This window comes from Macrosteles quadrilineatus, unplaced genomic scaffold (assembly GCF_028750875.1).
Source record: "Macrosteles quadrilineatus isolate MER2022 unplaced genomic scaffold, UCM_ALF_1.0 Scaffold_2__2_contigs__length_208266976, whole genome shotgun sequence".
In the NCBI taxonomy this organism is placed as follows: domain Eukaryota; kingdom Metazoa; phylum Arthropoda; class Insecta; order Hemiptera; family Cicadellidae; genus Macrosteles; species Macrosteles quadrilineatus.
The window spans coordinates 112,389,754-112,401,343 of NW_026542595.1; the positions used below are offsets into that span (position 1 = coordinate 112,389,754).

General features: G+C 33.8%; 2 protein-coding genes across 4 annotated transcripts in view; both read left to right on the forward strand.

The window, feature by feature from the left end:
• The window catches only part of LOC128987363 (protein O-mannosyl-transferase Tmtc3), a 262,549-nt gene extending 256,435 nt beyond the window's left edge, over positions 1-6,114 (forward strand). For all 3 annotated transcript variants that reach the window (XM_054408171.1, XM_054408169.1, XM_054408168.1), the window contains exons 14-16: positions 774-1,058; positions 1,920-2,138; positions 3,412-6,114. In XM_054408171.1, the coding sequence (XP_054264146.1) occupies positions 774-1,058; positions 1,920-2,138; positions 3,412-3,525 (618 nt within the window). In that variant the 3' untranslated portion in view covers positions 3,526-6,114. The remainder of the gene's footprint in view (positions 1-773; positions 1,059-1,919; positions 2,139-3,411) is intronic.
• A 4,765-nt stretch (positions 6,115-10,879) lies between these two features.
• LOC128984782 (uncharacterized) overlaps positions 10,880-11,590 on the forward strand; it is a 12,263-nt gene continuing 11,552 nt past the window's right edge. Inside the window, exon 1 of the mRNA XM_054404150.1 lies at positions 10,880-10,911. The gene's annotated coding sequence lies outside the window, so the exon portion shown is untranslated. The remainder of the gene's footprint in view (positions 10,912-11,590) is intronic.

Sequence of the window (11,590 nt, forward strand, 5' to 3'; positions counted from 1 at the left end):
CGTGAAAGTAGACTACAACCGTTGATTTTTACCTCATATAAATAAACCAATTAGATTGTTACTGATAGCTTATTGACTACTGGAACTTAGTCAATATAAGTCATATCGCGTGTTCGCGGCGCTATCGTGAACGTGTTCCGCTATCACGACGCCATCGCCATTGTAAGGCAGTATCTCCATAACATTGCCATAGTAAACATCTCGAACGATGACGGAAAATATCATAACCCTTTGTCACAATTTCAGAAAATCGTGGACATCTTATGTGATTGTAGCGAGATTGTTAACACATTCCGCGATCATGGCACGACCGTGAATATGATCAGGAATCACGGCGCCATCGAAAATATAAGGCACGTCATATTCGTGAATATCTCTCGCGGTAATGGGTAAATCAACGTCATCTCCTGGGCGATCCCAAATGAAATCGATGATGAACTGACCATCATCGAGTAGCAAATTTCCGACGGTTGGAGCAAATCCCATATCGAGAAAATGTTTCATTAAATCTAAACATGTACTAAAGATCGGAAATATGTCAGACATTTCTCGTAATTTCGGGACCCTTGGGTTCATAGCCGTTTGTACCTGGAGGGTCACTGGTTTGAAATCCTTATAAATCCGTAAAGTTTTTGAAGGTTTTAAGTTAATTAAACACAGCATTCATTTGTCATTGAGATTTTGATAAAATGGTCCCAACTTCAGAAACAGCTTAAAAAAACTGTTACTGATGTATTGATTTTTTTTTTCACATCTTGCTCAACTTGCCGCAGGACACCAACAACGAGAGGGTTCACTTCAACCTGGGCATGCTCGCCATGGACGACCGCGACACCGCCGGGGCCGAGCATTGGTTCCGTCGAGCCGTGGAACTCAAGGACGACTTTCGCTCGGCTCTGTTCAACCTGGCGCTGCTATTGGCTGACGACCACAGACCCCTGGAGGCGGCCCCCTTCCTCAACCAGCTGGTGCGCTTCCACCCGGACCACGTCAAGGGGCTCATCCTGCTCGGCGACATCTACATCAACAACATCAAGGATCTGGACGCTGCAGAGAATGTGAGTCAAATTATCATCAAACAACTGAACACAATAAACAGTCCTTTTATTGATTTTTCTAACTACTAGAACCTTGCCGTCTTTGTTAGAGGTCGGGTCTTTCGAGGTCCGAAGTCCCGGGTTCAAATCTAGTCCCGGGTTAACTATGTGATAATTCCTCGACCCTCTAGGACTAGCCTGAAGTAATGTGTAAACAGTTTCGGGATAGGACCTATCGTCCTAGGATATGCAGGTGGGGCATAAAAACCCTTCCCGTCTTTACTGTTCAAACACTAGTCACTGATGATTGTGTAGATTTTGAAGCATAAAACTGCATCGTCTGACCGAGCCAGGATACAAACTTAATTTTGTTGGGTAACCATATCGAAATATCACATAGCAATTTTGACAAAACATTACTATAAATAAGTAATATTAAAATATAATGTGTGCCAACTGGTTGCAGACTTCCTAAAATGGAATTTTCAACTCCAAAAATAAGTTTCTTTATGTAACGAAAATTTTTCTCAGTCTATCTATTTCTTCTACACCATTTCTTAGAACTTTCCTAATTTTTTGTGGTATGTGGGTTTTTTTCATAGCAAAAAGCTTTACCTGAAACAATTGGAGAAAGAACTATAACTTTAAAAAAATTTGCTAAAATGATACTAAATCACAATGGAATCAAAAAGATTCATAAAGGTAGAGCTCGGGGCTTCGAAGTCCGAGGTCACGGGTTCAAATACAGCGAATCACCAATTGATAGTGTTTGAAGTTATCTTTGAAACAGTTCTGAGCTAGAAACGTTTTTGGATGTGGAGGTGTGACATTTAATCACCAAAACTAGTATTTTGGAACAGTAATGTGATTCTGTTCTTTCAGTGCTACAAACGCATCCTGGAGTTGGAGCCCGACAACATCCAAGGCCTCCACAATCTCTGCGTCGTCTACGTAGAGAGAGGCAACCTGCTGAAGGCGGAGACTTGCCTGAAGCAGGCTCATCGTCTGGCTCCGTCCGAAGACTACGTACTCCGCCATCTCAAAATCGTACAAAGCAGAGTGGCCAAACTGAGAGTGGACGAGCATTCTGTACAAGGACAGGTGTGTCTTCTCGACATTAGTTAATCCATTCACAAAATTTAGGCGGTTTGAGGCGATTTTTTCCTGGTTTGTCCACTACTTTTTTAGTGTATGTTACTACCGATTGACGGTTTGAGCTGACATCTTTATACTTTTCCAGCTGTTGTTTCGCAAGTAAAGAATGTCGGAGGGAATCATTATTCGATATATCGTTTGGTTAGTTAGGTTAGGTTAACCTTACTTAACTAACCAAACTATATATCGAATAATCGATACATTGATCAATATTCTTATTCGGTTGTTTGTGCCAACAGATACGGAAGTCTACCCGTAAAAATACATATCATTTTTGTAGTATTCAAAATTGATGATGCATAAATTGATGAATGAATGAATTAATTAAATTAATGAATTCACACTGAAATTCATCTAAATTTATTTTCAGAAATTTAACCTGTCAAAGTTTATTTACGTCTTAAATAAGTTTCTGAATGGCAAATAATCTCTTTCTCAGTTATAATTAATGGAACTTCAATAACAAGATAACAAGTGTCATTTCCTAATACCCCTGATGTTCTAATACCCTTCAATATGTCATTGCAACCTCAAAAAAGGCCAACCTTGATAACAATGCTTATTTGATAATATCCTGAGGCTTTTTAAGGAGGTTTTACTGGACTAGCCACTGAACTGCAATAAATACGTATATAGATTTGCAAATACATAGGAGGGTTCCACCTGCCGGCTGGTTACCGCTTAAACATAGTCCTACAAAACAAGAACCTCGTGGCATTATTAAAGTGTTTATCGAGTTGAAACAAACTGTACAATATTCTCAGTGATCCAAAATATGCACTGGATGAACTGAAATTTTAAAATTGTTTTTTATTCACAAAATCATTTTGAAAATCCGTAAATTAGTCATTTTCACATGTTATTTTGACTTCTAATTAATAGTTAAACATCAATGTTTTCCCCATCCATTGCAAGCTCTGATATGTTAAGAGCACAAAAAACACACAATCAATGGAAACAAATTAGGGTTAGAATGTTGAGAGCCTGTACAATCCCAAGCTCTGAGACATGTTCAATCCCAAATTCTATTTAAATCCATATAATCCGCCATCTTGAATTGAAATTCAGGCTGCCGGGTAGAACACACTTAATCACAGTATTGCTAATGCAGTAGCAATTTTAAACTTTTTGCAATGAATGTCAACGTGTTTGGAATAAATAACACAATATGGATGTTATTTTTTTCGTAATCAGCTGATTTGTGTCATCTGTTCCCCAGGAGCCTCTAGAGGAGCCAGACCACAGACCACCGCCTCCAGCTGATCCCCCTGCTCCGGAGACTGTCTACTCCAGAGGCCCAGGAGTCCCTCCACCAACCCCCTCTCTGTCTTAGCGGTTAACTATGTTCCCCCTCCCCCACCCGACTCTGTAATCACTCACCCAATACAAAACTAGCATTTTATAAATAAAATAAAAACAATTATCGATTTTTGGAACATAAGTGCATAAGTAAGACGGTGCTGCGTTCTTTTTAGTTAACCCCTCCAGAATTGTTTTTTACATTAATCCTTTTTTTAAAGACTTTGCATTATTACTAAGACGGTGCTGCTTATAATTTTAGCGAATTGGCTATTTTTTGTAAAATATTTAATTGTTAACATAAATCGCGTTTTTATTTAAAACTACAGTTCACAAAAGAGACATAGCTAAACCATATGTTTTTACAGACAGTAAAATATTAGCGATAATAACTCTTGGAGAAAAATGAAGGATTTAAGTTATTAGGATAAAGGATTTAAGTAATTGGTTTATTTATGACAAATTTAAAATACTCTCCAGAAAATTAAAATTGTACAAAAAAGTATAGTGCAGGTCAACATTTTGTAAAAAACATGATTTCTAAATGTGATTGCCATTGACCCAAAATACATAATTTTAATTTTAATAACCCTTAAAGATAAAAATATAGTATCCTTCCTTGTTTGTATTTTAAATTTTCCAAAAAGTTATCAATTGAATCTAATCAGTTAATTTACCGAGAGGACAGAACATTAGAGTTTACGTTACAATTATTAAATTCTTGGGAAATTTTACAAATTAATAAATCATACCACTTCATTGCAATCATTTACTTAATTTATTTATCAATAATTTTAATTTTCTTCCCGTTACATTTATATATTTTTTTGATCTGGAACAAACTTTATAATCACTAGATTCATTCTTTGAAGTACTAAACAGTTTACATAAGACATAAACTTGTGCCTTCCAATGTTACTTAATTTTTTTCACATTCTTTCTTGAGCTTTTACGGTTTTTATAAAAGTACTTCTATTTAACTATTGGGTGAGTGGTTTTCTAGACTGTTTCTATTGTTGTATATTGTGAATATAGTGTGATTCATGTTTTGGTACGGTGATTGCTGTTGTCTCTGTGTTTCCTTAAATTTAGTTTATAAATTAATTAGTTGTAGAAAAAGCTAAGTCATTGTATTTTTCTATGGATTTTTAACGTCTAAAAATAATTTTTATGTTTTATTTTTATATTTTTAAAATAAAAGTATTGACGATTACTCTGTGATAAGCACTTTATTTTATCAGTTAATTTATTTTTACTACTTATTATATTTACATTTAATTCTGTACTAAGCTAAAATGCATTTATAAATTTTCAGTTGTAATATCGAAACAAATTTGATGTACAAATTTATTAGCAAATCATTACACTTACAACTTTGCAAATTGCTGAAACCGTGAAAGACTTAAGTAACCTAAGTAAGTATTTGAACAAGTATACCTAAAATCGAAATATGACAGCAGAAATAAGTAGTTAGGGATTTGTAGTTCATTTAATTTTAAAATATAAAAATCAATTGGACAAGTAGTGTTTGAAAATCAAGACAATAACATTCATTTGCTGGAGGAAATATCAACATTATAATTTTACGTAACAGTTCCAGAACTATAGGACTTTAAATTTGAAGAAGACTTTTACAATTAATAAATTCCTCCAATGTTATTTTACTTTGTATGATAAAATCTCGACTATTCCTTCCCGCTCAAACTTTAAAGAAGTACAAATACGCAATGGTTATATTTGCTGGCAAAAATCTTTTTTTTGTACAACATACATTGTGTTTTTGATATTTTTTCCAGTTAAGTAACATTTGTATTTTATTGCAATTACACTAGTTTGAAAACTGTTGTGTAACCATTTTACCCGAATCGGTTCGTATGAAGTGTAAAGATACTGGTGCCTTGTACATTCCATTTCTAACAGACAAGATTTATATGTACGCAAACACTCGAAGATATTTTTCTATGTTGTTGTATATAAATGTTAGGTAGAACTATGTGTATAGCAGTAGGTGGCATAGTGTTTTATAAGTATGAATGTCGTTCCCCGGCATAGATGTTTTGTTGTAGTTAGAACTGTATTCAGTAAATATTTTTAACAGAGAAAGTATTGACGTTTGAACAAAGAGAAGATGTTTAAGGTTGGTTGGAAGAATTTTATATTTATAAAAATATATAGCTCTAATTAGTATGCTTACAAGAGGCTTTTAAAAGTTTATTTTATGTATCTAAAATGTATTGAAAATGGCGATGAATATACAGTTTTAAGTTTAAATTTTGAAACACCATTATGATGTTTAAACTATTTAAACTCACAAATCAGTATTATTTTGTCATCAATATATTTTTAGTCAACTGTTTGGACAGTTTATTATCAATAATGTAATCAACAACAATCATTTTGTAACTATCAATTTGTTTATCTTTGTTGTTTTATTAGAGTTTTACTAACTGTTTGACTTTATCTTCATTACACACTAAATAAACAATTTATTGCAGACAGAACTGACATAACTTAAAACTTCTTTATGATAAACATAAAAGCTTACAGTCAGCTGTGACAATCCTTCCATTGAAGACAATGTTAGAACTGTTTATTGTACAGAAAATAAAATGTCGTACTTTACCTCTATGTGTTCGATTCTTGCCTTTGTATTCAGTAGAAATTATAACCAGTTGGTATAATTTAAGGTATTACAACATTTTTATGAGCCGTAGTACCCCCACTAAATTTAACATTTTTAACATCTCTGGAACATTGTAATGCATATTACTTCTTTAGAAACATTTAACTATTTATACAGTTTCAAAAAAGAAATAGGATTAAAGTAATGACTAAAGTAGGCATGCAATATGAACAAAAGTAATTTTACCTCCACCCAAAAGGTTTTATCAATGTTACCTATGGATTGGCTAACCAGTTAATTGGTAGTGCAGTAGCAAGGTAAATAATGTGGAGCTATATGTCATTGGAACGTTTAAAACATCAGATTTTTCTTCTTATGAGAGTTTTAGCAACTATTTACATTACTTACCTTGCAACTGCACTACCAATTAACTGATTATTTATTTTAGCCAAACCATAGGTAACATTGAAGTAACTTTTGCTATTTTACTGGCCATATATTATATTATTAAAGTAATAATAATGGAAGAACGAAAGATGACCCTTAATTTTGATTTTGGCATTTAAGAAATTGAATCTTAAAAATTTCCCCGACACTAATATTTTAAATGGTTTTGGTATAATACTCTTTACTGAATTTTTCTTTACTGAAGTTTACTAATGCTTGCTATAACTGCTGCAGCTATTTAGCATTTGTGATAGAAATTCAGCATTTTAAAGATCACTTGTGTAATAATACTTCATGCATATTTATTTAGCCATAATCATCAGTACAAACTGACTAAACAATATGCGAGAACCTATTGGCAGTTAGACTTGAGGTATTCAATTAGTGGGTGTAGAATGTGTATTGGAGAGGGTTGTACAATTCCAGAGCATTAGTAGCAACTATCAAGTGTCAAGTGGTGTAATGTACAAGCAGCCTAATTCCTGAGTTGCATGACTGTTCAGTTCTGTGGTTAATCACATCAACATTACTGGTCCATTACAAACAGGTTGGCTTGTAGCACAAGGTGATCATAGTTCACCGTTCATCGTTCACCATCCACCGATCACCATTCATCGTTCACCGTCCATCGTTCACCATTCAACGATCATCATTCATCGTTCACCGTTCATTGTTCACCATTCATCGTTCACCGTTCACCATTCCACGTAGTAATCACAGTCCGTTAACAAAATAGGGAGTTTTGAGGGTTTCCCAACAACTTTTTTCGCCGGTTGTTGCAGCTGATCGGGTGGAAAAAAACCTTTTCATCATACTGTCCGGAAAGCAGCATTTTTTAGTTCCCTAAATCGTTAGACAAATTTTTGTTTTTGGGTAACTTCAAATAGGGAACAGGAAAAATATATGGTAATTTTTTCGGTTCGCTAACCTCAAAATTGTATCAGTACAATATGCTCTGCTTTTCACCATAGAGAAAATGGATTATAACTTTATTTAAAGTTATGTTTCTAAACAACAGAAATGTAAACATTGATGACATCTTAGTATAACCTCAAATTATGTGGTCTAACGCTTAGAAGGTTATTTCCATAGTATGATTAAAATAGTTGTTCACCAGACGGAGCAAATGTGTCTTTCTGGTACTTAAAAAAAAACAAAATACATAACATTATTAGATTAGCAAAAACATTATTAGATTAATTTTATATGTTATTAATGTACTTAATTCTTTTTCTATTGCGTACCAAAAAGAGTCATTTTCGCTCCTAGTGCTGAAAACTACTATTGTTTATACTCACTCACTTGTACCTACTATTTTATTTATTGTTTGAATTTTGCTTTCATCAACCAGAAATTATCGGATAAGTTTAAAATCCAAGCAAGTATATAGTGTACAGAAGATATATATCGCAACAGCCCAGGTGCTAGTGTACTCACCGTTTAAGATTCAAGAAAACCAAAGCAGTTTGATAATGAAGAAAATGCGGAGGAACTATTTCCGACATTGCAGAAAAAGAATGAAGCAAATCAAAAAGTGGTTCCCAAAATACTTAGAAGTAGCTCTTATACATATCACTAAGAAAGGTTAGGTTTAAATGAACAACTTTAACAAAATCCAATGGGATGATTTTGCAAAACTGATCGTATGATGATTACGGCTTTAATAGATTGATACTTGTACTAGCTGCTGTTCCCATCCTTCGCAACGGAAGAAATATCTGTTTCATAATCATTGAAATAGATTTAGAATAAATAATCTATAAATACAGTTTTAGATTAAACTAGCTGTGTGCCCGTTCTATGCACTTACATCTTATAGAAGTCAATAGAATGTGACACAAATCACACAATGTTGGGTTTTTAGTCATTTGTAATTTTATTTCTTAAGTAGGTAGGCCATGTATTCTATGGAAAAGTACCGGTATCAAGGATCGTCGTCGAAAAGGTTCTTATGAATAAATAGGTACGTACCCAAGAGATAGGCTATGGGCCTATTGGCTGTATGGTCCAGCGATTGCATCACACGGTGAGTAGAAACAGAAAGTGATACATTGGAAAAGCGAGTTTAGCATCATCCGTAAACCTCTGTTACAATCACCCACTGCAGTTGTGATTTTTTTACTTCACACTTTACACAATCGCCATTGAAGCGCCGTCAATGAGTGGAAACCTTGTTTATAAGCTATTGGCGACGATCATTAAGTGTCCCAGCCCTATACAACACTGATTCAAGGTCTTCTTTCATGTTATCAAAACTCAAGAACAATTTTATACACAAAGAATATCTGGTTCCTGACCTGGATGATGCCTAGTAATTTAATTTCATTTACGGTTACACTATAATATTGCACTTCCGATTAATTAAATCCGTTATGTAAGAAAAACATTGTTAATCTTACTTGGTTGGGATTTGCTTTCAAAACGTGATCGGAAATGGTTGCGGTATTTGTAAACATATCAGTGACAGCTAGAAAAAATAATCTTGATCCGGACAGCTGTTCGTTATTTCATAGATGATTATGTGATAAAAATTGAACGAAAATTTTACAAAAATCGCACAAAACTGCATTTTTGAACGTCTGTAATTTTATTTACAAAGTAGTGAGGCCATATTTTAATGGCTAAAGACACTCTCGCCAATCCAGTGAATACATTAAAATGACTTGGATCTTGATAGGTACTCTCGTTTTCATGGAGAAGATTGCGTAAAATGCCATCTTGAGTGTTACAGACGGACAGACAGACAGAAATAGAGATGAGACTTGTTTCTGCTTCTTTAATGTATAAAACGTAAAAATAACCTAAAAATATATAATTCTGAGCAATGTATAGACAAAACTCTAATTTTATTTATATAGATAATCCTACCCCATAGTTGTGTAAAATATATTTAATTTCTTTGGATCAGCTTTCTGAAATTGTGAAATAAGAATTTGGCAGTTCTTCTTGTTTACATTGAAATGTCAAAGCAAAGATAAACATAAGGAGTTTTCTTATTCTGCCATGGAGACCAATCAATATTTATTTTTGAAAACCTTAATTTACCTCAAAACTTTGGAGATCCATAGGGCGAAGCCAATGTGAATAGTGCCAATAGGCCTATTACGTTCCTAGGTATATGGACCACTTTTGTGGTTAATTTTGGCTGTATCGGTTTAGTATTTTATTCGCTACAGCCGCACAGACAGATAGACATACACCACCTCAATTTTATAATTGTATAGATGGATTAATTATTTATAATCAATATTCTATGCATACTGTGTACTAGCAGCCGGCGTCATTTCCTGACTTCAAAATCCGTGATATATATATATATGAAATGATTTACTTTTTTCTATTGCTCTCTTATAGGAAACTTAAAAAAATAAAAATACTAATGAAACGTACTATGAAAACTCAAAATGTAACGTAAGTAAATTTCTTCTTTACATTTTATACAAATAACATTACAATATTTGACTTGAAGTCACTCCGAATACTTGTCGTATAATTCACTAAAACATTACCAACTGTAACGATAACACCATTTTCGTATCTATGTAAACAAAATTGTTACATGGCCATATGTTTTTATGCAAACAAATGTAAACTTGAAACAAGTTCAGATGATTGGCAACAGAATTAAGCACAAACTCTGAAATATTTAAAACCTAGGACGAAGGGCTTTCACGGGATCATTATCCAAATCCGCAAAAGGCACATCTAGAGGATAAAAGGTTTAAATTTATACCCAATATGCCTTTAGAAATCAATATTTAGGGGTCAATTTGCTACATACAAAAACCCAACAAATTGTTATTATAATATAGATCCTAATACAATCTCCAAGTCGATTGTTCTGTTAGTGACAGCGTTTCTGAAATCGTTGATGTAGTTTGAACCACAAATTGACATTGTAAACGTGTAAATAATTCCAATACCACCCCTGAAAACGTTAAGTTGTATTAATTTAGAATGATTTATTACGCACATAAATAACAATAATCAATACTATTTAACATTAGTACTCTAGTTTTATTATAGGGTACTGTTCCGCAGAGAGCCTATGATATATCGGATGAATCTTTCATTCAATATCAACATCGATAGAATTTTCTATTCGATAAAAATATTGAAGGTTAAATGTTGTGAACGGAGTATTTCAAACATCATGAGTGACTTTAAACCGCGCAAGTTTTATTTAGTCAGATAAATATACCAATGACGTGCAATTAATGACAATTTATCACTGACTCTTGACACTAAAACTACCTACGTACAGAGACAACTGCCTGGGAGCGATTGGTTTAATGCATTTGTGCCATGGAAGTAATACTGTGGTTTGTCGTGGTTTTTGGATCATCTCTGGTAAGATGTTATCTGAATTTACTCATATGTAACAATTACTTTTGTTAAATTTTCGTAACAATAAGTGTGTAATTAAAAAAATAGTTTATTACAAGTTTTTATTGTCTATATAACACCAGAAACTCGTATTTGAATTTTACTAAAAATATATTTAAAAAAAGTTTGTATCTAGTTTCTTTATCTGGTTTTATGAGAGTAGTTATGTAAAGGTCTGTTCGAGCGCAGGGTGAGGGTGATATCCCCCCAGAGCGGGTTCATTTTTTGGACTCGAATAACCTTCTAGAGCTGGTTTATTCCTTGGACTTGAATAGCCCCCCAGAGCGGGTTCAGTCTTTGGACTTGAATAACCTTCTAGAGCTTGTTCATTCCTTGGACTTGAATAGCCCCCCAGAGCGGGTTCAGTCTTTGGACTTGAATGTCTGGACTAAGACTCGAGGCACCCTCAGAAATTCAGAGAGCAGTCTTCTGCAGTTCTTTTTTATAGAATCCGCCTATAATTTCCTCGCCATTTTGATCGGCGGTTCTATAATTAACCAGTCTGGTGTTTAAGATTTATGCTTTTGTAAATATCTCTGAAGTCCAGTTTTGTTTATATTTATTGAATGTTGATCTTGAATAACCGTTACTCACTATGACGCAACATAGAATAGTCTAGATTGGAGTCAGACACGTGACTTAC